The 22,329-nt window shown below is 32.1% G+C and overlaps 2 protein-coding genes across 2 annotated transcripts in view; both read right to left on the reverse strand.

Moving 5' to 3' along the window:
* Window positions 1–22,329, reverse strand: part of LOC126739640 (uncharacterized) — a 109,774-nt gene that overhangs the window by 85,060 nt on the left and 2,385 nt on the right. Inside the window, exons 3-4 of the mRNA XM_050445409.1 lie at window positions 11,623–11,826; window positions 9,012–9,396 (exon numbers count right to left, since the gene is read on the reverse strand). Of these exons, the coding sequence (XP_050301366.1) occupies window positions 9,012–9,396; window positions 11,623–11,826 (589 nt within the window). The remainder of the gene's footprint in view (window positions 1–9,011; window positions 9,397–11,622; window positions 11,827–22,329) is intronic.
* Window positions 4,418–6,905, reverse strand: LOC126739645 (piggyBac transposable element-derived protein 4-like). Its single transcript, XM_050445418.1, has 2 exons — window positions 4,830–6,905; window positions 4,418–4,779 (listed from the first exon to the last, which is right to left on the reverse strand). Exons 1-2 carry the CDS (start codon window positions 6,377–6,379, stop codon window positions 4,764–4,766), a joined length of 1,566 nt encoding a protein of 521 aa, XP_050301375.1. The 5' UTR covers window positions 6,380–6,905; the 3' UTR covers window positions 4,418–4,763.

Genomic DNA, 22,329 nt, shown 5'->3' on the forward strand with positions numbered 1-22,329 from the left:
AGACATCCTAAAAATATTAAACGACGTTCGTAATTATTTTTCAGGAACGGAAATGAGGATTGTAATAATCTTATTACTTCCACTACTAATCGGAATAGACGCTCAATATAAAATAGAAGAATTAACCAATCCCTTGCTGCCAGTTTATCAAGGAAATAGTTATATAGTTACCAATTACCATCACGTATACTATCATGTAAATTTAACTAATATGAAGGATTGCCTAGATATAACAAGATCCACCCTATTACAAATTAATAAGACCCTTGGCAATATTAGCGTAACATCACCCTATTATTCCCTATACAAATTACTCTTAACCAGAACAAATAACTTATTCGATCAAATAAAATCGATTGAATTATTTATTGAACATTATACCACACCCCAAACGAGAGTTAAAAGAGGATTATTTAATATTATTGGTAAAGCTCAAAAGTTCTTGTTTGGAACCCTAGACGATGATGATGCAGAACGTTATAATAAATATATTAAAACCCTGCAAGACAATCAAAATATCTTACACCATGATATTTCTTTAACCCAGACCATCGTTAAAAATTTAACCAAAGATATAGACTTACAGCTGAGTAATATTAAAAACAATCAACAAAAGTTAATGACCCAGGTCAATGATTTGAAACAGCTAACACAATCCGCTACCATAACATCTTATTTTATTCTCTTACTTGACAATGTAGAAAATAATATTCGCATATTATATGAGACGTACAACAATGTACAAACCGCGATAACCTTCGCCGAAATTAACATCATGCACCATAGCATTTTTAAATATCAGCAGTTAAATGACATTATTATGAAACTTGACCCAAAAACCAGAATTCCTTTTGATAATATTATCAAATATTATGAAGTCGCACATGCGGATGTAACCATAAAAAATGACCTAATCATATTTTACGTAGGGATCCCTTTAATATCTAATAATCCCTATATGTTTTATCACATTTATCCAATCCCCATTAATAGGCAAATAGTAAAAATTAACAACCCCTATCTACTAAGATCAAGTAATGATTTTTACAACGTGAAAGAAAGTTGTTATAAAATAGAAGACATGTTTTTATGCCAAAATTACCTATTGAGTCAGAATGAACCTTGTATCATTCAAACTATTAACTTGACAAGCCATTGCCCTATGATCCCTGTTAAATACACAGATACATCTGCTACACAATTAAGTGATAATTCTATTATAGTAATTCCAGCTCTAGAACAAAACATTTACCTTACATGTCCAAATCAACACAGCATTGAAACACTTAGTAAACCATCCCTTATTATTCCTTCGGAATGCAATGTAAAAATTAAAGACAAAGTTTATGATTCACAAGAACCAGAAACTATTAGTCTAAGACTTAAATTGCCTTCAATAACTATTGACGATCAATTAGTACAAAATATTGAACCTCTGGAACTTACAGAAATCAATCTTGAAAACATAAAAGAAGATTTAGAGAACGCTCAGCGATTATCTGTACACCCTCTGAAAGATTTCGATATTGTAAATTCAGGACTATCAATCACATTATTGATAATTATAATTATTATAATTATTCTTGTAGCATGTATGTATTATTACTATTGTAGGAAACATAGGAATAATGTAAAAATGGACATAGAATTAACATCCCTCAAAAACCAACCCCGGTTTTCTGAGACCTAAAGAGGGGAGGAGTTATATGGCCATTTATGCCTATGTATATTTTTATTCATTCTCTTTCGCTTCATCCAGCTTGTTCAGCATTTATTTTATATATATACCAGTTGCTTTACAGGCGCAAGTTAGTCATTAAACGGTAGTCTTTAAGCAAACTTCATGTTAGTTTGTAAGTTGCTTTAATTGTATTCTTCTTTTTAATTAAACGTATTGTTTTTAAAAAAGGAAGTTTCAATTAATAAAATAAAAGTCATGTTTCGGAGATCTTTTATTTTCAACGCCATCAGCATATACAATCTCATACCAGACAATTTTAAAATTCCTAATATAAATAAATTTAAATTTAAATCTCGACAGTTTCTAATGAATGGACAGACAAGTGTGAACATGCAGGGAAGTGCTGGGTGATGACCTACGGTGGGCGCGGGGGGATGTCGATTGTCTGTTACCAACATGGGTCAGTCAGTCATGCCAGTCATGAACCGACAGGGTATTACTTTTGTTTTTTTGAAAAATAGTTATACAACATATGTCAAGAATAGCGCGTATTTAAGTATTCAAATATTTTATCTTAGGTGAACCTTAAATGGGTTGAGTGAGAATAGCAGCTTGCTAGACTTCGCCCTTTAAGTTTACACAAACTTTTTCTTTGTTTCCATTATACTTAAGTATCTTATTTTTTTGTAACTTCCTTGAAAGTTTCTTTCTTATGAGGCATAATGGATTTTTTTATTGATAACCTGCACAGCTCACCTTGACCAGATGCATAAAAATCGTTAGAGTTTTTCGTTATTTTCCAATAAAACGAAAAAACGAAATTTGGGAAATTTTATTAAAGTTGTTGGCAATGCTGCCTGACTTCATGACTTCTCAAGCTTACTGTATGCCTTACTAGTTTGACATTGACAGGAACAAAGACAAATTATCTTGACGTAAAACATGACAGTAGTGTGAAAATCTCAAGATTTTTTTGTAATTTGCCAAGTAAGCACAAAATATACAGGGTGTTCGAAAAATAGACGAAGATATTTCAATGGGTGATTCCTTGTAAAAAAATATGAGGAAACGTTTCTATAAACATGAGCGCAGAAATGTACAGTTTTTAAGATACAGGGGGATACATTTTTTTATTAAAATTTAAAAAAATATTTACTTCATTCGTTTGAAATTTGGCAGTATTACTTGTTGTATAAAGAGGGTAATATAGCCCTAATTAGATTAAAATACCTTAAAAGTCTGGTTTATTCTAGTCCCATACAAACAATAGAAGAGTTAAGAAATAAAATTGTAAATGCTTGCGAAGAAGTGAGAAACCATCTTCAATAGGAATTATAAAACACCTTGTAACATGAAAACGATTCAATTTTCAAGATTCCTGTATATGAAGTTTTTGCCTTATTTTTAGGCAAAGATGCAGCTGGTAAAATTTTGCGATGTAATTTCGGGACACCCTGTATAGTATGGAAGCCTGGACATTAAAGGTTAGCTTAACGAAAAAGCTGGAAGCATTTGAAATGCGGATCTATCAAAGAATCTTGAAAATCCCAGAAAAATAGCAAGAAAACCAACAAGATATTTTGAGAACAATAGGATGAGAAGTCGAATTGCTATGAACAATAAAGCGTATTAAAACAACGTTGACCATTTATGCCCGAAAGTACCATTTGCTTTAACTATTAATAGAAAGAAAAATAGAGGAAAGAAGGGGTTTAGGCAGAAAAAGGATGTCATGAGTTCGAAATATCAAACACTGAACAGGAATAGGAACTACAGGATAATTAATTCACCCCAAATGAAATAGGGAAACATTGTTTTAGCGTTTTTTATTAGTTTCTTCTCGTTTCTTCCGCCTAAATTATTATTGCCAATAAAAAAAACCAATTTAAAAGGTTTCAGATCGATCTCAAAAACGTTCTTAAGTTCCATAGTATAGAGTTTCAACAAAAATAACATAATCGAAAAAGGAACATAATCTCAACGGATTTTGGCCTTTGAGGCGCATGGGAATTAACAAAATAAGTTTCTTAGAAAAAGAAACTATCTATCGATCCCATGGCGACCATTATAAATCCTTTTTTTCTTATTTGTCAAAGTTTCCAATTAAGCCTTCTTACTAAAATATTAAACTTCGAAAATAAAAATAGTTTCAGATTTATTTCTTTAAGACTTTCCAACTGAAGTTTTTCCCATTTTTCTTTAACGTATTTAATCTTGTCAATAATGTCCATTTAATTATTTTAGTCCTGACGACTAATGATAGGATTAAAATATTAACATATTAATTTTGACCTTCATATATTCACATCAAACTTTGAAGGTTGACGTGAAATTTTGTGCCAATATTAATGCTGATCTCTATTCTTGATATTTTTTGTACATCTGTTTAGAATAATTTTATTATTATCTATATTATTTTTGTAATACTTATATTTTTTTGTTTAATGAAATTTACTACTGTATTTTTTTAACTATCTAATAATTAATTCATACTGATAAGCTATTACTACTCTTACTATTATTAACAGTTAAAGTATTTATATAATTTATCGCACTTTTACAATTTTCACACAAATCTCTCTAATTATTAACCCTTTCACGACGGCAGGTAAAAGTCGGTTTCGTGCCACACAGACGGGAGTTTTTACAGTGGCATATGGGCGGCTGACGAATATATTCGTCACTTCTAAAAAATGGCTTTTTATTACAAAAATTGCATAAAAAGCTGACAACAAATTTCACTTATAATTTTATTTATTTCACAAATCAAAATATATATTGACAGACTGAAACTTAAACTCTATATAAAAGAAAGAATAAAAATAAATTTAAAAAAATAACATTCTAAAAGTCGACTTGCTCGTGGTATATTTGGAAACATGGCGTAGCACACAGTCCGATTCCACAATCGTTGCACATATATTTTGAATCCTTTCTCTTCTTAGGCCCTTTTGTTGTGTGAGAGCATACCCAACATCTTCTGAGTTGTAGTTTGCCATTTTTTGGAGGGACTTCCGCGGGAAAATGTTTTTCCGACAGCCTTGCAAGTCCAGTACAATGCGAAGCTCCAGGTTTAGGGATTTTAATTTGTTGGATACCTATAAATAATAACAAATATTAATCCATCAGAAAAAAAAAACATTCTTACTTTTGAAGTATCTGTCGGATAACTTGTAGATGAAATGAAGGAAATGATGCGTGGTTGGGGTTTTGAGTCTTCCATAAAGCGTGAGCATTCAGCATAGAAATATCTAATATGTGGAAAAATAATTTTTTATACCACTTAATGGTTTTTCTAGTATAATCCACACTGCTAATCACCATGTCAGCTCTATCTATGGCTCCCATGTTTTCGTTATATGCAAGTACACATAACGGTTTCTGCTTATTTTCCTTGGTAATCCTGTCTATTATAGGAAGAATAATCATTTTATTCTCATGAAAGGTTGTGAGCATCTGTACGTCACGACGATCTTTCCACTTCAGAGCTAAAATATGGTTACTGCTCCTCCATTCAGTTTCTCCTTTTTTTAACTTTTTTTCAAATATTGGCATGTGCTTTCTGTTGGCACGTACGGTCCCACAACTATTAGTTTTATGCTCAAACAAATAGCTTGCCAAATATGGACTGGTGTAATAATTGTCACTGTAAAATGAATGTCCTTTGTTGAGATAGGGCTCTAGAAGTTTTACAACTACATTTCCCGACAAACCTAGACCTGTGTCAATATCTGCATTTTTATTTTCCTCTTTGCCAACGTATACGATGAAATTCAAAACATACCCAGTTTCACAGTCGCACAAAACGTATAATTTTATTCCAAATCGATGCCTTTTGGATTTTATATATTGTTGGAATACCAGCCGACCTTTGAACAAAACCATGCTTTCATCTATTACGATGTTTTCGAAGGGGTAAAACTGGCTTTGAAATTTGTTTTGAAACATATTCACAATGGATTCGATCTTGTATAGTCGATTACCTTCCACTGCTGTTTCGTTGTTGCTAAAATGCAAGTATCTCAATATTTGCACATATCGATCACGAGACATCGCTTGCCGGAAGAATGGAGTTCCAATCAAATCATCTGTAGACCAGTAGTCTTTCAGGTCCGACTTTTTTACATGTGGCATCAGCATTGTAAGTGCTATAAAAACGTAGAACAAGTCAATATTGTTCCATTTCTTAGCATTTTGTTGTTGTGCGAAAAGATTGGTTTCTTCAACAATAGCTTTGGCTATTTCTTCGGAGAAAAAGTTCAGAAAATACTCCACCTCTCGGTTTTCGTTCAATAAGCTTTCGTTTTGGAGGCCACTATGAATGCTATCAAACTGGTGAACTATGGGAACGAATTCATTTGAATCCCACTGTATAACAAAATCTTGTACATTTTGAAAAGTATCAGGGGTGTCTAAATTAGTATCAGTGTTCTGTTCTGGGATACTCTGGTTTTCCAAATCATTCTCATCTTCTCCGGAGCTAAAAATCGCCTCACTGTCACTCTCAGATTCAGGAACGTATTCACTTCCACTGTCTTTAAATGGTTCATCCTCGCTTGCATATAAGTCACTTTCACTCATCTCATCTAGAATATTATTCACTTCTGACTCAGTAAGCCCACAATATGATTCATCATACTTCCTTTTTTTTGCCCTTTCAGAGCTCCTTGACGGACCCGCGTGGTCTTCAGAAGCCATTATAAATCAGACTGGCGCGTAACTCCAGTAACTCGGCGTTTTTGAACAGTGCGGTAAATAGCGTTGATGAGTTCTGTCACATCTTCTGAATCACTGGTAACTTGATCCCGAGTCTTTGTAGTGATCATCCTCCAAATCAGAACTACTATCTTTATATGTAATTAAATAAGGGGTTTTCCCATTTTTTGTTACCTCTAAGCCGACACTGTCTTTACTAGTAGATGGAACACAGGTATTTAAATCGATTTTTTGGTTGGTCTCTATTATAGTTTTTTTGCTTGAATCTGATCTGAAGGTAATATTATTTCTTTTTCAATAGTAAAAAAAGGTTCTTCTGGAAGAGTAAACAAAGATTCTTCTCCTAAAATTACTAGTTGATCATTACAGGGATTATTGTCCTCTGAATTTGCGTCATTACTAAGTAGTGCATCATTTATGGGAATAAGGACATTACATTGTTCTTCTGGCTCTTGATGGTCAGATTCCAGTTGTCCATCGTTCGGAATTGTCTTTAAAGCCCTCTCTAATATAAGAGCAGTCCGAGATTTCTGAAAAGAAAATAAAATGATATATTTTTGTAAAAAATATTTTTTAATGAAATAAAAAATATTTGCTAATATCATACCTCGTATTTAAAATTAAACAAAAACTGTAATAGTTATTTACCTAACCAGTACGGAAAGTGACACTTTACCGCACACGATGGCAGTTTAACTCCGCTTCGCGTCGTTCGATCAAGAGAAAAAAGCAAGTTTTAAGCACTATTGGAAAAAATTCAATACTTACCATGATTCTATAGAACACTTCTTGTTGTATTTAAAGTCACTTTTCACATAAATATTTCTTAAAACACTGTCCTTGTGCACGTTGCAATGTTTAAACGGGAATATGCGAGATATAAGCTTTTTACATTTCACGATAAGCATATTTCAGATACGAGTATTTATTACTTATTTACTGCGCCGTCGCATAACCTCTAATTTTGATAAGAGGTTTTGCATTTAACGCTAAAAGATTTATTTACATGTACTATGCTCGTAACTCAAAAACGCAAAAAATTGAGATACGAGGTTTTGACTTTACGACGACGATTTGCTACGTTTTCTAACATATAGGGAGTTATGCTTTGTTCATAAACTTTGTTTTTTAAATGCCCTCAGAGAAAGTCTAGGGGTGTAAGATCAGGGCTCCTTGCTGGTCATTTAATTTCACCTCTTTCGCTAAAAAGTCGTCTCTAAGAATCTTTTTATGTTAACTCCAACCTATTACCAAATATATCTGCCCAAAAATTTACCTTTTCAGGATAATGGGTATGTGTTTCACGCATCCAGTGCAGATTTACAGCTGACCAAATCTGCAATTATGTCGATTCACTATGCTATCCAGCATGATTGTCCATTTATCAGAAATAACAATTTTTTTTTAAATTAATTTTCTTCAAATGTTTGCATCATGATATCATAAAATTCTAAGCGGCACTCAAAATCATTTTCAATTAATCGCTGTTCTAAGGTGATTTTATAAAGCTAAAATTATATTATATTACTTCAAAAGGTAAAAACATTTAAAAGGTAACTAATAACATTTTTATTGATAAAGTACTTTTTAAACATCTTTTAAGCTAGTGGTAAGAGTAAGGTAGAGTATATGTTAGATGAAGTTGTGTTAAAATTTTGCGTAGAATCTGAAAATACATAAAGAATATATCATTCCATTTAGAAAAAGGTAACTTTGGTCTCTACCACTGTTATAATGCCTCCTGTATATGTCCTAATGTAGATTTGAAAGAGATATATAATTTTTATTAAGGGCATTTTTTAATAAAATAAAAGAGGTACATTCACAAATTATTAAGGGGGTCATTTACTGTTATGTGTTTTATCTGGTCAATAGAATACCTTAGTATAGTAAAGTATACTAGTATATCTTTGATATTGTAATTATATTAAATCTGGATCTATTCTATTCTATCAAAAAATCCAAACACATAATATGCATATACTATCAATTGGTTGCATTTTGTCATTAATAAAATGTGTTTTGTTTTCTCTTAAAACCGGTTTTTTTCTCTTTCAAGATAACAAAGCAACGTCCAATGCAACTACGAACTATACAGAAACAAAAAGGATTATCTTCATGTTAGTAATTTACGTCCAATTTCATGGTATCATTAATTTTTTGACATAACAAGTCAATGAGCATCATTATATAATTTTTTTTAAACGAGTCTTTAAATATTCCTTATATTGACAACTGTTACCACAGCCTCTTCATGTTAGTAATTTACGTCCAACTTTGTGGTATCATTAATTTTTTGACACGACAAGTCCACCGTCATAAACCTGAAATTTCAGATAACGTTTTTTTTAAATCGAAAAAGTCTTCTTTAAATTGACAGATCTGATACATATGCAAAGGCTTTAAATGGCTATATTGCATCAATATATACAAGTTTGTGGACAAACAATATCATCAAAACATTGAATAAATAAAGATTTTAAGTCCTAAAAGATTTTTTAATCAAAAAATGCTTTTTAAATAGAATTTATTTATTTTTCTTATACAAAAAGAATAATTGACTTTAAACTGTAAGTTGACGAAATTCTTCAGAAATGAAAACAACAAAACTCACCAGGACTAACGCTGACAGGTACCTCGACGCGTTCCCCGAACTTCCGCCGCGTGTCCTGAAGACGTTCCTTCCGAAACTCCTCGAAACGTCGCGTCAACGTCAACTCTTTTCCGCCGCCCGGCAAAGACGCCGCGTCGTCGTGTACTTTACGTCCGCGTATCGACGACGACGCCGAACTTTTTACACCAATTTCGCGTATCGAGGCCGGTCGTCGACTGCCGTCGCTGTTGAAATTGGAATCATTTTCGATGTTTACGGCAGCTCCTCGCGCTGAAACTCGTCGATGTAGAGGGAAACTATCGAAGTTTTCGACCGTTGGAGTTTCGCTAGAAATGGTATATGTGGTGTCATCTGCTGGCGGGAGGGTAAAACGGACTTTCCTCGTCTGGAAATTAAATTAGATCGTTCTACTTTTTCGTCATTAGGCAAAATTGATTTTAAAATCGTTTTCAGAAACAATATGGAATCAGCGGCACGGTCAAAGGCCTTGGACAGGTCACAAGAAACTATTAGAGAAACTCCCCAATTAGCAATTCGACGCGACCTAATCGTAGAGACAACCCCGTTTTACACCAATTTGAAAGATATTTTTTTGGTTGCTTTAACGTTACGCAGTGACTTTCTAAACGCTTTTGCAACGTTTTTAGATTTACTGATTTTTGGACGGATAGACGCCATAACGACAGAAAAATTAATTACTTTTTTTAACAATAAACTAATAGATAACTCCAGTAGGCAGCTACTCCAAAAATACAATATTTTTAATCCATTTTTTAAACAGTCCTTATTAATATTTGTTTTGTATGTAGTTTAATGTAGTGAATTATACGGGTAAAATACCCGTTTTAAAAGGTTTATAAGCACTCATAAACCGAACATAGTTTACTGTGAAAAGATGTTATTTTAGCCCTAAATAAAACGCGGGCCCTGAATTTATAGCGGATTTCGAAAAAAAAAATTCTAAAAAATAAAACTTTCTATAATTTACCATTGTTTTTTACTGCTGGTTAGTCTCTTGTGTAAAGAAAGGCTATAAAGTAAGATTAATTAAATCAGTTGGATTATGCGGCATGAACATAAATTTGATATGGCACTTAATGGATTTCTTTTTTGCAATTTCAAACTTAAAATTTTCTTTATTAATTAGGAGTTTTAGGTTCCACATGGGTCGGTGGTGTCAAGTCCATTATTTGAGTTTGTTATCGCATTTCATTCTCCAGTTACGCCCTGGATCATCTTTAAATGTTACAAAGCTGGACTCACTACAGACCAGAATTTGCATTTCATAGTAATCATCAACGATTCTTGGGTCTCAGATGAGTGTTCATGCCAAGATAAAAGGTCCATTTTTTCAATTTCTACCACATTTCATTGTACCGGTACACCTAGAATCATTTTGAGATGACACTGTTCTTAACTAATTTACGTCCTTGGGAACGAAAAGTTTCATTTCATAGAAATCGTCACTAATTCTTGGCTTTCAGACGAGTGTTTTTATGGCTTAATATTAGATTATAAATTAAAATTTAAAGAACATATTACTTTTTGTTTAAAAAAAAACATATTCGATGTTGAAACTAATTTATTTACATAGACATTATTTATCACAAAAAACTAAGGCTATGCTCTGTGAAACACTCGTTTTATCATTTTTCAACTTTGCTGATCACGTATTTGGGCCTTTTTTGAACAACCTGGACATATAAAGGGTTCAAAAAGTGCAAAATTGCTGTCTGAGACTCATATTTGGCATAAGGCGTAGACAAAGAATATCTCACAAATCGTCCGAAATAGGATGACTTAATATGAGTGGACGGCGCAATTTACATTCAGCAGTATTTTTTTATAAAATTATTAAATTTCAATGTCCTCCATAACTCCACCACAAAATTAAATGTCGTACCGATGTTCATAACATCAATATCCGAAAATTAAACCTTTTAACTATACCACCTCATAAAACTGAAACATTTAAGAAGTCATTTATCTATCAAATTGCCTCTGTAATTAATAAATACAAGATAATGGACTTTTCTATATCGATACCAGTCTTCAAAAGAAAGTTTAAAGCCAAATTGGTTCAAGAGCATTAATTTGCACATCATCTCACTATGCTATCTGATTTCTATCTGATCTTACTTATCTTCTGTTTTATTTTAATTAATCTCTCTCCTTCTCTCTTTCTTTCTCTTCTCTTGTAATATGTAAACTGAAAACTTCTTTTTTTTTGTTCGTTGCTCACTGCTTTGCGGCCATGTATTTTTTTTTCTACTTTTAGCCCCTTTTTGGAGGTAAGCTGATGTAGCTTTTTATTCCGAATAGTTCATAGTTTTATTATGTATTATTTCATTTATAAGCATGTATATTTGGGAATAAATAAACCATAATAATAATTATTATTATTATTCTAGCAACAAATACTTGTTAAATATAACTATGAATGCTTAGCAATTTAAAATGGATGCACCATTTATATGACGATCCATGATTTCTTAAGTTACATGGAGAACTTACTGTGTCAGATCGACAGAATAAAAGATGGAGAAACTGTTTTGAGACTCTTTGCCAGCAAAGACAATATCTACCCAGCAAGAATATACAATATACTCACTGCTTGCCTACGATCCTGTCTTCCTCCTCTACCTCTCTCCAAAGACCCACTTCTAATATCGTGATATTTGTGACCAAACTGTTTAGGAATCTTCAAAGGTCCTGTCATGATAGTCCTGGCGCCAATTGGTCCGTATCTTAAGGAAGGCAGCTCTGATATTCTTGCAGCTTTTGTTCTAGGTAAAGTTGATGGTAACCTGGATGTCTGATAATAAAAAATATCGTTACAAGTTTACAAAAAAAAAAGGACTTTTCTTATTATAACTTAAAACAAACAATAAAGGAGTGAATAAATAAACTTGCGAAAGTGCAAACTCGTCTCAGTCCCTGAACTTAAGTAAATTTAAACTTTGCCAGACATATTTTCACATCGCGATAAAGATTCGCCTCATATTTTCAGGTAAACTTTCGATCATTTCTTTAATCACTACTTGGCACGAAATATAGAACAACAAGAAATTAGAAAATAGTCATGAAAATACATTTTCGAGTGCTTCAAAGAGAATATTTTATAGGTTCCAGAGCACATTAAAACTATTAAGTGTTTCTAATTACTCTATCTCCTGTTACTTGTTATTTGACAGGTTGGTTTATTGGTTTGTTTATTTCAAATTATCTTCGTCATTAACTTTATTATAAATGTGTAAAACATGTTTGAATATGATTGTACCAATAACTTTGACCTAAAAAACATCAATATCTATTCATAGATCATTTAGCAATGACCTAATTTTATACAGAATCCCTCGGGATATCCGGGTATTTACAAAGTAATTTGCATTTAGTTTTTTTGCCATTATATCATTACTATTTAGATTGATCACGCGATATCTTTTCCAGCACTTTTTTTGTTAGAAGAGTATGGAATTAGGAAGCATAGCAACATATGAGGAATTAATATTTTTTAATGTGGCAAGCTTACTTATTTCCTAGACACTAATAATATAGTTCTTGCTAGATTCAGCATGGCCGGGACTAGCAAATCATGCAGTGTAGTAAAAAAAAAGTAAGAAAATACGATTTTTCATAACGATCAGAAATTATTTGTTTTTTTTTATAATATTATCTGGCTAAATATGGAGATTTATGTGCTATAAGGTTTAAGTATTAGTATAATGGTTTTAAAATATATTTTATTTCTTTTTAACTTGGCATCCTTTAATGGTTTGAGTTTTTTTAAATATTTGCCATTTTAACATATTATAAATAAAAAATGACCACAACTATAAAAATGTAGTATACAAATTTGTTTTTTTATTATATTGTGATCTAAATTATTAATCTAGATAATGTCCAAGTTATACTTTTTCAATAAAATTTAGGAATATTTTTTTTTGATTTTTATGACCTTTTGACTTTATTTATAACTAATATTTTGAAATATTATATTAAAATCCTTTCAAAAATGTTTGTTTAGTAATAAAATAAAAAAAAGTTAATAAATCTTTAAATTATTAAGGTGCCAACTAAAGGGACCACGAAATTACAAACTTTCGTATTATTGGCACTCTCCTTTTATTGTCCTTTTTTTTTGCAGAAAATTTAATTTAATTTGAGTTTCTATAACAAATACTATGCTAATTTATGATTTTTATTGACAAATGCAATCCTGCAGTATCAGTATGGGGAATACATTTAAGAAAGTTCCTAAAGAACCATTATTTCGCAGTGTTATCTGACAAAGAAACGAAAAAGAAGCATCAGCATGGGTATCTGAGCAAGATGTAAGAAAGTGGTTTAGTGATATTTATGTCTACTTTAAGGAAAAGGGATTCGAGAACATTTTACAAGCCCAAGAATTTTTAATGGGGATGAAAAGAATTTTTTTTATTGCCCACTAATAAGGGAAAAGTTCTTGCTTCAAAAAAAAACTATAAACGTGTATGAGGTCAACCAAGAGGATATTAAACAGTATTTAACTGTAATGTTAATTTTTTCGGCGTGCAACTTGCCTTTCTATAAGTTTTTAGATTTTCCTTGATTCCTATTAAAGTAGTTTTTCAAATTTTATATTAAATAATATAAGTAATGTTCCTAAGTAAATATTTATATATTTTATGAAAATAATTTTAATTTTTGCTATTCACCTAAGTTAATGCTTTATCTTAATAATCAACTTTTGTGTCAAATCAATTTTTTCATGGTAATTTCTTTGTTTTTTTTTTGTAAAACATCATTTAAAATTTCATTATAAATATATTTGGTACGATAAAAATGTTTGTGTTTTAAATTCAAAAAATGTACCTATAACTTAAAAAAAAAACCTTGGTATAATAAAGAGCACGTAAAATTAGGTTTTGTTATTTATGGTAAACGTCTAATTATTGTTAAGTAAATAAATTGAAGGAAAGCAAAGGTGCCAATAATTGAGCAAATGTGGGTTCCAATATTAGGTTAAAAGGTGCCAATCATTGGGCAATTGATCCCTTTTCTACTTTTATTTAATTAGGGTAAACCACCCAGTTATTGGCACCTTAAGGACTTCTCAGGTTTCACATATCCACTAGTTTTCAAAAAACTGATATTATAGTCAGCTTGTGACTAGTTGTTACTAGACTTTGTTCTCAAATGAAAAAAAAGATTTTTTTTTGAAATTAATAAAAACTAATAAAGAGTTTAGAGCTTAATTGTTGGCACGCTTTCCCAGTCATTGGCACCCGAAATTATCCCAGTTATTGGCACATTGTCCACTACGCACCTCAAATATTAATGACTAAAAAATTTTATGATATTATTAATATAGTATCGGTTTGTTTAAAAAATAACAATTGATCTTGACTATAACATGTAATAGCACTAAAAGTCATATTAAAATAATATTGTTTATAAATAAAACGAGCCAATATTCAAAAGTTTACAAAACGAATAGTTAAACTTAAAAGTAGGATTAATAATATAATGTCTTATAAAAATATTTACAAAAAGCAGTCTAAGACTTAGACAAACAAGAGGCACAAAGAAATTCTTTTTTATATAGACCTTTCTTTTCCAGATATTCTACATGATATGTTCTCGTACAATTTTTACACCTAAGTCCTGGTTTCGACCTGTTTATATTTTTACAGCCTGTCGCTTGAGTCTCTCTTCTTTTCTTTGATTCTTCTGCTCTTCCTCTTCCCTCTGAAGCTGTTCTTTTTCCTCAACAATCTTTTTGAAACCCGACGACGAAATAACATAAGGCATTTTGGTTACTGCTCTTTTGCCCTTCCTCTCAGGTGTTTGTGGTTTAGGTAAAAATAATTCTATGGACGACAAATTATCAACTGGTGTCAGAATTTCGATATCAGTATTCATCTTTTCATTGGCGTTATTCTTCTGCTTTTCTTCTATATTTGTGTCGATTAATTCAATAACTGTGGGTTCAATGGTGAACTGTTCTTTATTTAAGTCTGAAAGTCTTAGAATATTATAATTTTCCCTTTCTAAAATAATAGACATATTTGCTATTTCCTCTTCTGTATAATTTGTTTTAAAATCGCCTTCTGCCATTTGCCTAAAGGATGTTGAAAAAAGAGATTCTTCACTTATTTCATTAAGGTAGTTAATTTTTTTTAAGGCTGCCAAATTCTCTTCGTCCTATCCGGGTCATTTCCGCCTGTCCCAGTTCCATAAATTTTCACCTGTTAGCTTTTTAACCAAAGTCAAACTTATTTGTTTTTCTGATTGGCCTTCACTAATATTTGCTTCTGGTTCTCCTACACTATCAATAATATGGGTATTTTTTCCTAGGCACTTGATATAGTCTATTGCATTGGAGTCCCAAGGAAATAATCCACATGCTTTAAAGCCATTTGATATAGTTGCAGCAAGATTTTCCACTGCCGTGTACAAAATAGGAGCAAAATCTTCCTTTCGTAGTTTCATGAATGGATGATTTCTTCTCCAGTGCAAAACCCCATAACGCCAAAGATTTTTTAAGGGTCTGAAACTCGCAACATCGGCAGGTTAAAGAATTCGAGTGGAGTTGGGATATAGGGCTATTAGGACTATCTCCAACCTAGAGCATAAAGTACTTACTTGGTATGTGACATGTATTTTGTGTCCATCAACAAATACTATTAGTGGAAACTAACTCCAGATTTGATAAGGCTGGGATGCAAAACAAATTCAAGGTAAAATAAAAAAGTTTTGCATTTCATCCAGCCATTATCAGTTAACGCATATGTCCATCCTTCGGGAACACTATCTTTCACCGATTGTGGAAGTCTCTTGTTTGGGAAGATGATCATCGGCGGTGTTATTGTACCCAATGCTGAGAAGGTGAACATCACAGTAAGATTCTGTTTCGCATCTCCGATATCTACTTAGTAAACGTTCTTGGAGCCATTAAAAATTCTGCTGGGATCCTTCATGATGTCAAATAGCTCCTTCTTTTTTAAATAAAATTCGATATCTGTGAACCATTTTTTAATATCGCTTTCCGCTACATTTGCTGAAGTTGAAGTAACCGCCTCTGCAGTTCGATTTGCTAATTCAGGATGCCGCTTTAAAAAATGGTTGAACCATTTATCGCCTGGTAAATTATTTTTGAATGGTGTTCTTCTATCAGTTTGATTTAGAAATGTTTGAACAGAAGTTTGAATGTCAATTTTACGCCTTGGAAACCTTTGCACTGACTATCAATGATCCATTCTTTTAAATGAATCTCCTCCACCTCTATCAAGTATGTAGACGGACCATTTTTATTTTTTTGAATATTTTACTAAGTCTGAACTGTAGGGTTGCCCTTGGAATCCCAAACTTTCGAGATGTTGCCTTTTTTGATTCTCCTGATCGAATTTCTTCAAGAGCTTTTTGAACAATTTCCTCGCTATATCTGGTGGAGCCATTGGAGTGATTCGATTCTGCTTTCGTTTTGGAGCCATCTTAAAAAAAAAGGAACCTATAAAACCTCTATACTTAGGTATGTAAGTTTTCTCTTGATGAAACACCCTATATTTTTTAAATTATAAACACCGCAGATGTAACATGGAACAAGTTCCCTTGTTACATCTGTTTAGATACATGAAATTTTAAGAATTTTTTTTGTGGGCATAACAAATGTCATTATTTTATTCATGATTTTTTTAAAATATAAATAAAACCCTGTAAAAATATACAGGGTGTTCTACGCTACTCTATTTGATGATCGACACTCGTTGCTATTGATAATTACATTGTCAAACTTTTGACATATGATCTCGCAGTTGCCAAATTGTGTATATATGTAATAAGAAACAAGCACATCTAAATCTATCTGCCAAAATGATTGCAGTGTTTTTACACTATATTAGTGAATGGGTTTCACTTTTACACACATTTGTACACAAGCAAAAAATTCAACCCCTTATGCAAAGGTTCGTAGCCTCCATATTTTCTAACATTTTAAGATTCTATTTATATGAAAAAATATAGAGAGGGCTCGTCGAACATCCTAACTTAAAACAATTTATCCCAATCCAACCCAACCCAACCCAACCCATCCCATCCCAACCTAATACACAGGCATACGAGGGGCTTATGCCCCCCGTGTGCTAACGCAACCCAATGCAATTCAACCGAGCCCAAAACACTAAAATCATTCATATAGAAGAAATAAAAAATTCTTTAATCAAAGAACATGTATGGCAACGCTGTCACCTCGCGGCGTTATGTCAAACGTCAATAAAAGAGAATAATGAAGGAAGGTGGAAGGGAATTTTGTTTTTGTTATTTATATGAAAAATAAATATTCTTTATAATTTTAAATAGAATATGCCTGTATTTCATATTATTTTTAATTCAATATCACCAACAAGAAAAATAACTATTTGATTAAGAAGTGATAAAGTTTTCACATTAGTTATGAGTATCAAACCCTTAACAAAATTCATAAATTCCTATCTTGTTTCAGTTTTACGCACGACACGTCAAATTCGATTCGCAATTTTTCTTAAACTTAAGGAATAATAATACCGCGTTGGCGGTTCACTAGTCTCGGCGATGTTGCCAAAATTACCTTAATTAATAAGTTGACGATAATATTGTCAGATTCATTTTAATTTCTGCAAAAAATTATTGAGTGTTTTACCCTATAATAAATATGACTTTTTTTACTATAAATCTAATTTTATTTTTTGAAAATAGTATCTTTGGCGATTTAAAAAATTTACCTCAATATTAAGAAGAAATAATTAAAAGGCTTAAAAATCGGACGCAAAAATAGAACTTTCCTTTAAGTGCCAACCATTGGGTAGTTTACCCTATACTAAGTTTAAATTGTAGAATTAGAAATTCATAAATCAGATACAAATTTTGGGATCATGTGCAACAATTCTGATGGATTACGTTACCTCTTATTAAAGATGGACACTAAATTGAAAGAGTATTAAAATCCACAAAAAATTTCGATTTGATAGAAGTATAATCCATTGTAAATGACAATAATCCTAATGACAAAGACTAATTGTTATCTGGAGAAACAATGCCAAATATTCTATAGAAATATGTACTTGTCAAATGTAGATTTATAGCTCATACACTGAATTTATTTTAAATTAGTTTTCAAGATAAGAAGACACTGAGAAAAAAATAAAACAAAAAAGGGATTTATTTACTTAAAGAAGTGAACGTGTAAAAGAAAAATTAAATTTTGTATTATTATAGGTTCTTGAAATAACTACCTATGATAGAATGGAATTAATTTAAAAAAATAGAAAATTCAATAAAAAGATCCTAGACAATATTCGATTAATGAAGAAGAGAAAAGACGAAAAAGAATGACACAAATACGTGTAAGAAATAGACGACAATAAACAAGAAAGAGTGAATCATCTTTGAAATGTGTGAAAATAACTCTTGAAATAGGACAGATCATGGCAATTTTTTTGTAATTCTTATGATACAGCCGTTTTTATCAGAATATTTTAAATAAATAAAAATATAATTATAAAATTGATCTACCTCTAGGTATATGTAAAGTCATACAAAACTTTCCTGACGTCAAGGTCTCTAAATAATTACCTTTTTAAATGAACTTGACATTAGACTCTTACAAATTTCATTCTAATAAAAACTAAAAAATTAAAAACTATTTATATCAATAAGATAAAGCGTCATTAATACGCCTACAAGTTATTATTTTAAAATTTACTCCATTACAACAACTTCATTAGCGTTTTTATTGTTCGCCTAAATGAACTTAGATTCCAAGTATTTCTCAGCTAAAAATACATTCTTTTCAATTGCAAATCCTGTTTGTTTTTTTTTACAACTTGTAAAAACGAAACGTGACACGGAATAGCGAGGGGAGTTCTTGCAAAGGTTTGAATTGCACTTGTACGAGGATAAAGATCTTCGAATTTTAAAAAGGTTAACACCGTATTTAAAAAACTTGGCTTCTGATAGTGAATAGAAAGACGAATCTACGAGAAGCCAGATGAAATAGCGATGTAAAGAGAGTTTTGCACACCAAGGAGTAAATATCAAAGTAAAAACACATATTTGGTAAGTTTGGGTGGAAGAAATGAAGTGGATTCATTAAATGTGAAGTTAAAGAGTAACACCCAGAGTAAGCATTAAAGCTTACAAGATCTGGAAGAAAATCGTGGGAATTCTTAATCTCAAGTAAAATGTAATAGCTAATAAATAGGAGAACCAGCCAGGATCAGGAAAAAATCCATAAAAAGAATGAGAAGAAATACTTGTATTATTTTATCATTACTTATAGTACTCGTAATAGTGATAATCTACGTTTTTATCTTTCCTCTTTTTATCTGCAAACGAATATTGGATACAATGCTGCTAATTCCCAATGCAAGTAATAAGATTTGAAAAATTCGTAAATTTATTACTTACAGTAGTTGATATTTTATTTTCATTTGTTCTTAAAAGGCTCCCTTACTAACTAAAATTAAATCTTATTTTAGTTAGTAAGGCAGCAAACAAACGAAACTGTTTCTAAAGATTTGCTAAGTTAAGATGGAGAAATTAACTGAAAAAACCGATAAATGAATAATTAATATCAAAAATATTCACTTTGTTAATTTCGTGTGTTCGTCACAAACAGTTGGTCAATCTGCAGTTATTATTGAAGCCATTTTTGACTTCTATGTATTACATTATATACAATTTGTTAAAACCACTAGATTCATAACCGCATAATCAGAAAATGACTTAAGAGCAAATATCTCTAGATGCTGTAAGATGAATTGCTGTAGTTTAATGGGCAAGTAGTTATCACTATCAATCTTTCCTTTATTACTCATCTCAATCATCTCAACTCATCTTAATCTTCGACATCTTCAAGAAAAATGTTTGGCATATGATTATCTTCATGTTCATTACCCACAACTGGAAATTTTATTTCTCTTCAGAAGCTTCAGAGAAAGACTCTCCTCTTTCTTTACACTTAAAACTCTCCTCTTTCTTACAATTAAATGTGGAGATGCAAAGAAGCTTGTATTTGATGCTCTTGAACAATATTATATTTTGTCATCACAATTACCAACTTGCCAACTACTACATTTAAAAATATTAACGTAACCCTTAAACTTATCGCAATATTGGTGACAAAAACTCCCTCTTTTCGTTTTGTTAGCTCGGGCCACATAAACCAAAATTAATTTGAATAAATCGGAAACGGGCTTTTCACATTGAATTTGAACGACACTTGGACATTTTCGACACCTTGACGGTTTTCTGAATATACTTAACGGTTCCAATGTCGGTCGTCAGCTAAATTTAGTTGGGGAATTAATTGGGACAAACGGTTAATTAGGTAAAACGAGGCGAAGTTCAATTGGGGTGGTTTTTGTGGATCAAGGTTACGCCATTATTATGCCGGGCCAAAAATGTTAAGAGACCTTATCAGTTTACATGAAAACTAGATTGACTGATGGGGAGATTTTTATTTGGGTTAGTTCTTGTGTGTTTCTTAAAAGTATGAACAAATTGCCTTACTAAATTTTGAATTAAAGTTTTTGTTCATTAATCAAAATGTTTTTTTCACTTATGTAATTACAATCAGTCCACCCTTACATGTCTTGCCCTAGATTCGGAATTCGAAAGTATATTTAGTCGGCGCCTGGTACAAGCATTTAGCGGGCTTTAACTTTAATTTTACTCACTTTACTGTAGATTGTAACCCATTTACGCCAAGTTACATTTTCTGGCTAAATCATAGACGTACTTTCGACTAGAAATCGTTTCAGTTGTCATTTCACTTGCGTTACATAAGTTACTATAAGTTATTTTAGACTTTTCAATTGAATCTACCAAGCGTATTGGAGTTAATAGACCATTTTTCATTTATAATTAGCCAAAAATCAACTGGGCTTTTTTGGCACATTAACAACATAGATCGTATTATGACTGTCGATGAGTATAGAAAATTATTCATTTTATATTCTGGATGAGCAAAAGTCAAGTGAACTATGTCAAAAATTTACTAATAAAGTGTAACGCCATGTTGCCAGCATACGTTTAATTTCTAGGTTGTTCCATTTTTGTCCCTGAATACAGAAATCAATTAAAGTCAAGGTATGCAGGAAAACACCGCAGGAAGAAGTATATTCTCACCGCTGCTGTGGAACGTTGTATCGAACAGCCTGATGACACGACTGAAAAGCCATTATATCTTCGCTGGAGGATACACAGACGACACCGTTCTTCTATCAAGAGGGAACAATCAAGCTAAAAAACTTGTTGCAAATGTTGTCAAGCATTGATGCATGGGAGAACAACTAAGGGTAAACCCCGTAAAAACCCCAGTTGCCTTCATAAACAGGAGAAACCTAGAGACTATAAGAGACTTAGTGCTCTTTGACAGAGATCTGCAACTTAAAGATGGGGTCAAATTATCTAGGATGACTGAATAAAAAAAGCTAGTATATAATAAACTAGCTGAATGTCCGCGGCGTTGCTCGCGTGAAAATAAAAGAAAAGTCGAAGAAGGCCTCCGATAATAGTAAATTCAACCCACAATACACAAAAATAAAATCCGAAGCCTCGCCTCATTGATAGTACATGCAACCCACAATTGCCACGCCGTTTTTCTTGAGGTCAAGGGGCGCGATTAATATAATATAATTATTATAAAACCAAGACACAACTAATCTTAAAAATGATTCGTTAGATGCAGAGCGAGGGGTAAGACTGAGTCGAGTCACCTCTCGGGTATCAGTCTCGCATGGACCCGCCTTGTTGTTACGTCTACCAAAATATAAATAATACAGAGGCACTTTTTCAATCGTATTTATTAATCAGTTTTATGCCGCCACGCGATATTTATCATATCGCTAACACCCCTTATCGGTGGAATTTCAAAAAGTTCATTCGTATCCGGGGCCTACATTATAAAAAAACATTGTTGCAGTTAATTTTTTTTTCTTAAGTTGATGCCTGCGACTCGTTGGTGCAGGCAGTCTCCGTTCAAACCTCGAAGCCACGCCCCCTTAGTTCTCGAGGTCACGGGTAACAACTTTCCCATTTTATTTTTTACCCCTTATCGGTGGAATTTTGAAAAATCCTTTCTTATCCGGTGCCTACATTATAAAAGGAACCCGTTGGCAAAATTTCACGTTTCTAGCTATTGTAGTTTGGGCTCTGCGATGATGTCAGTCAGTCAGTCAGGACAAACTCTTTTATATATATATAGATAATAAAAACAAGGCCACGAAAACTCTTATGTACTGTAAGAGAATATTCGGCAGATCATGGGGACTCGTAATAAAAATGATACACGGACAAA

This window comes from Anthonomus grandis, chromosome 8, assembly GCF_022605725.1.
Source record: "Anthonomus grandis grandis chromosome 8, icAntGran1.3, whole genome shotgun sequence".
In the NCBI taxonomy this organism is placed as follows: Eukaryota; Metazoa; Arthropoda; class Insecta; order Coleoptera; family Curculionidae; genus Anthonomus; species Anthonomus grandis.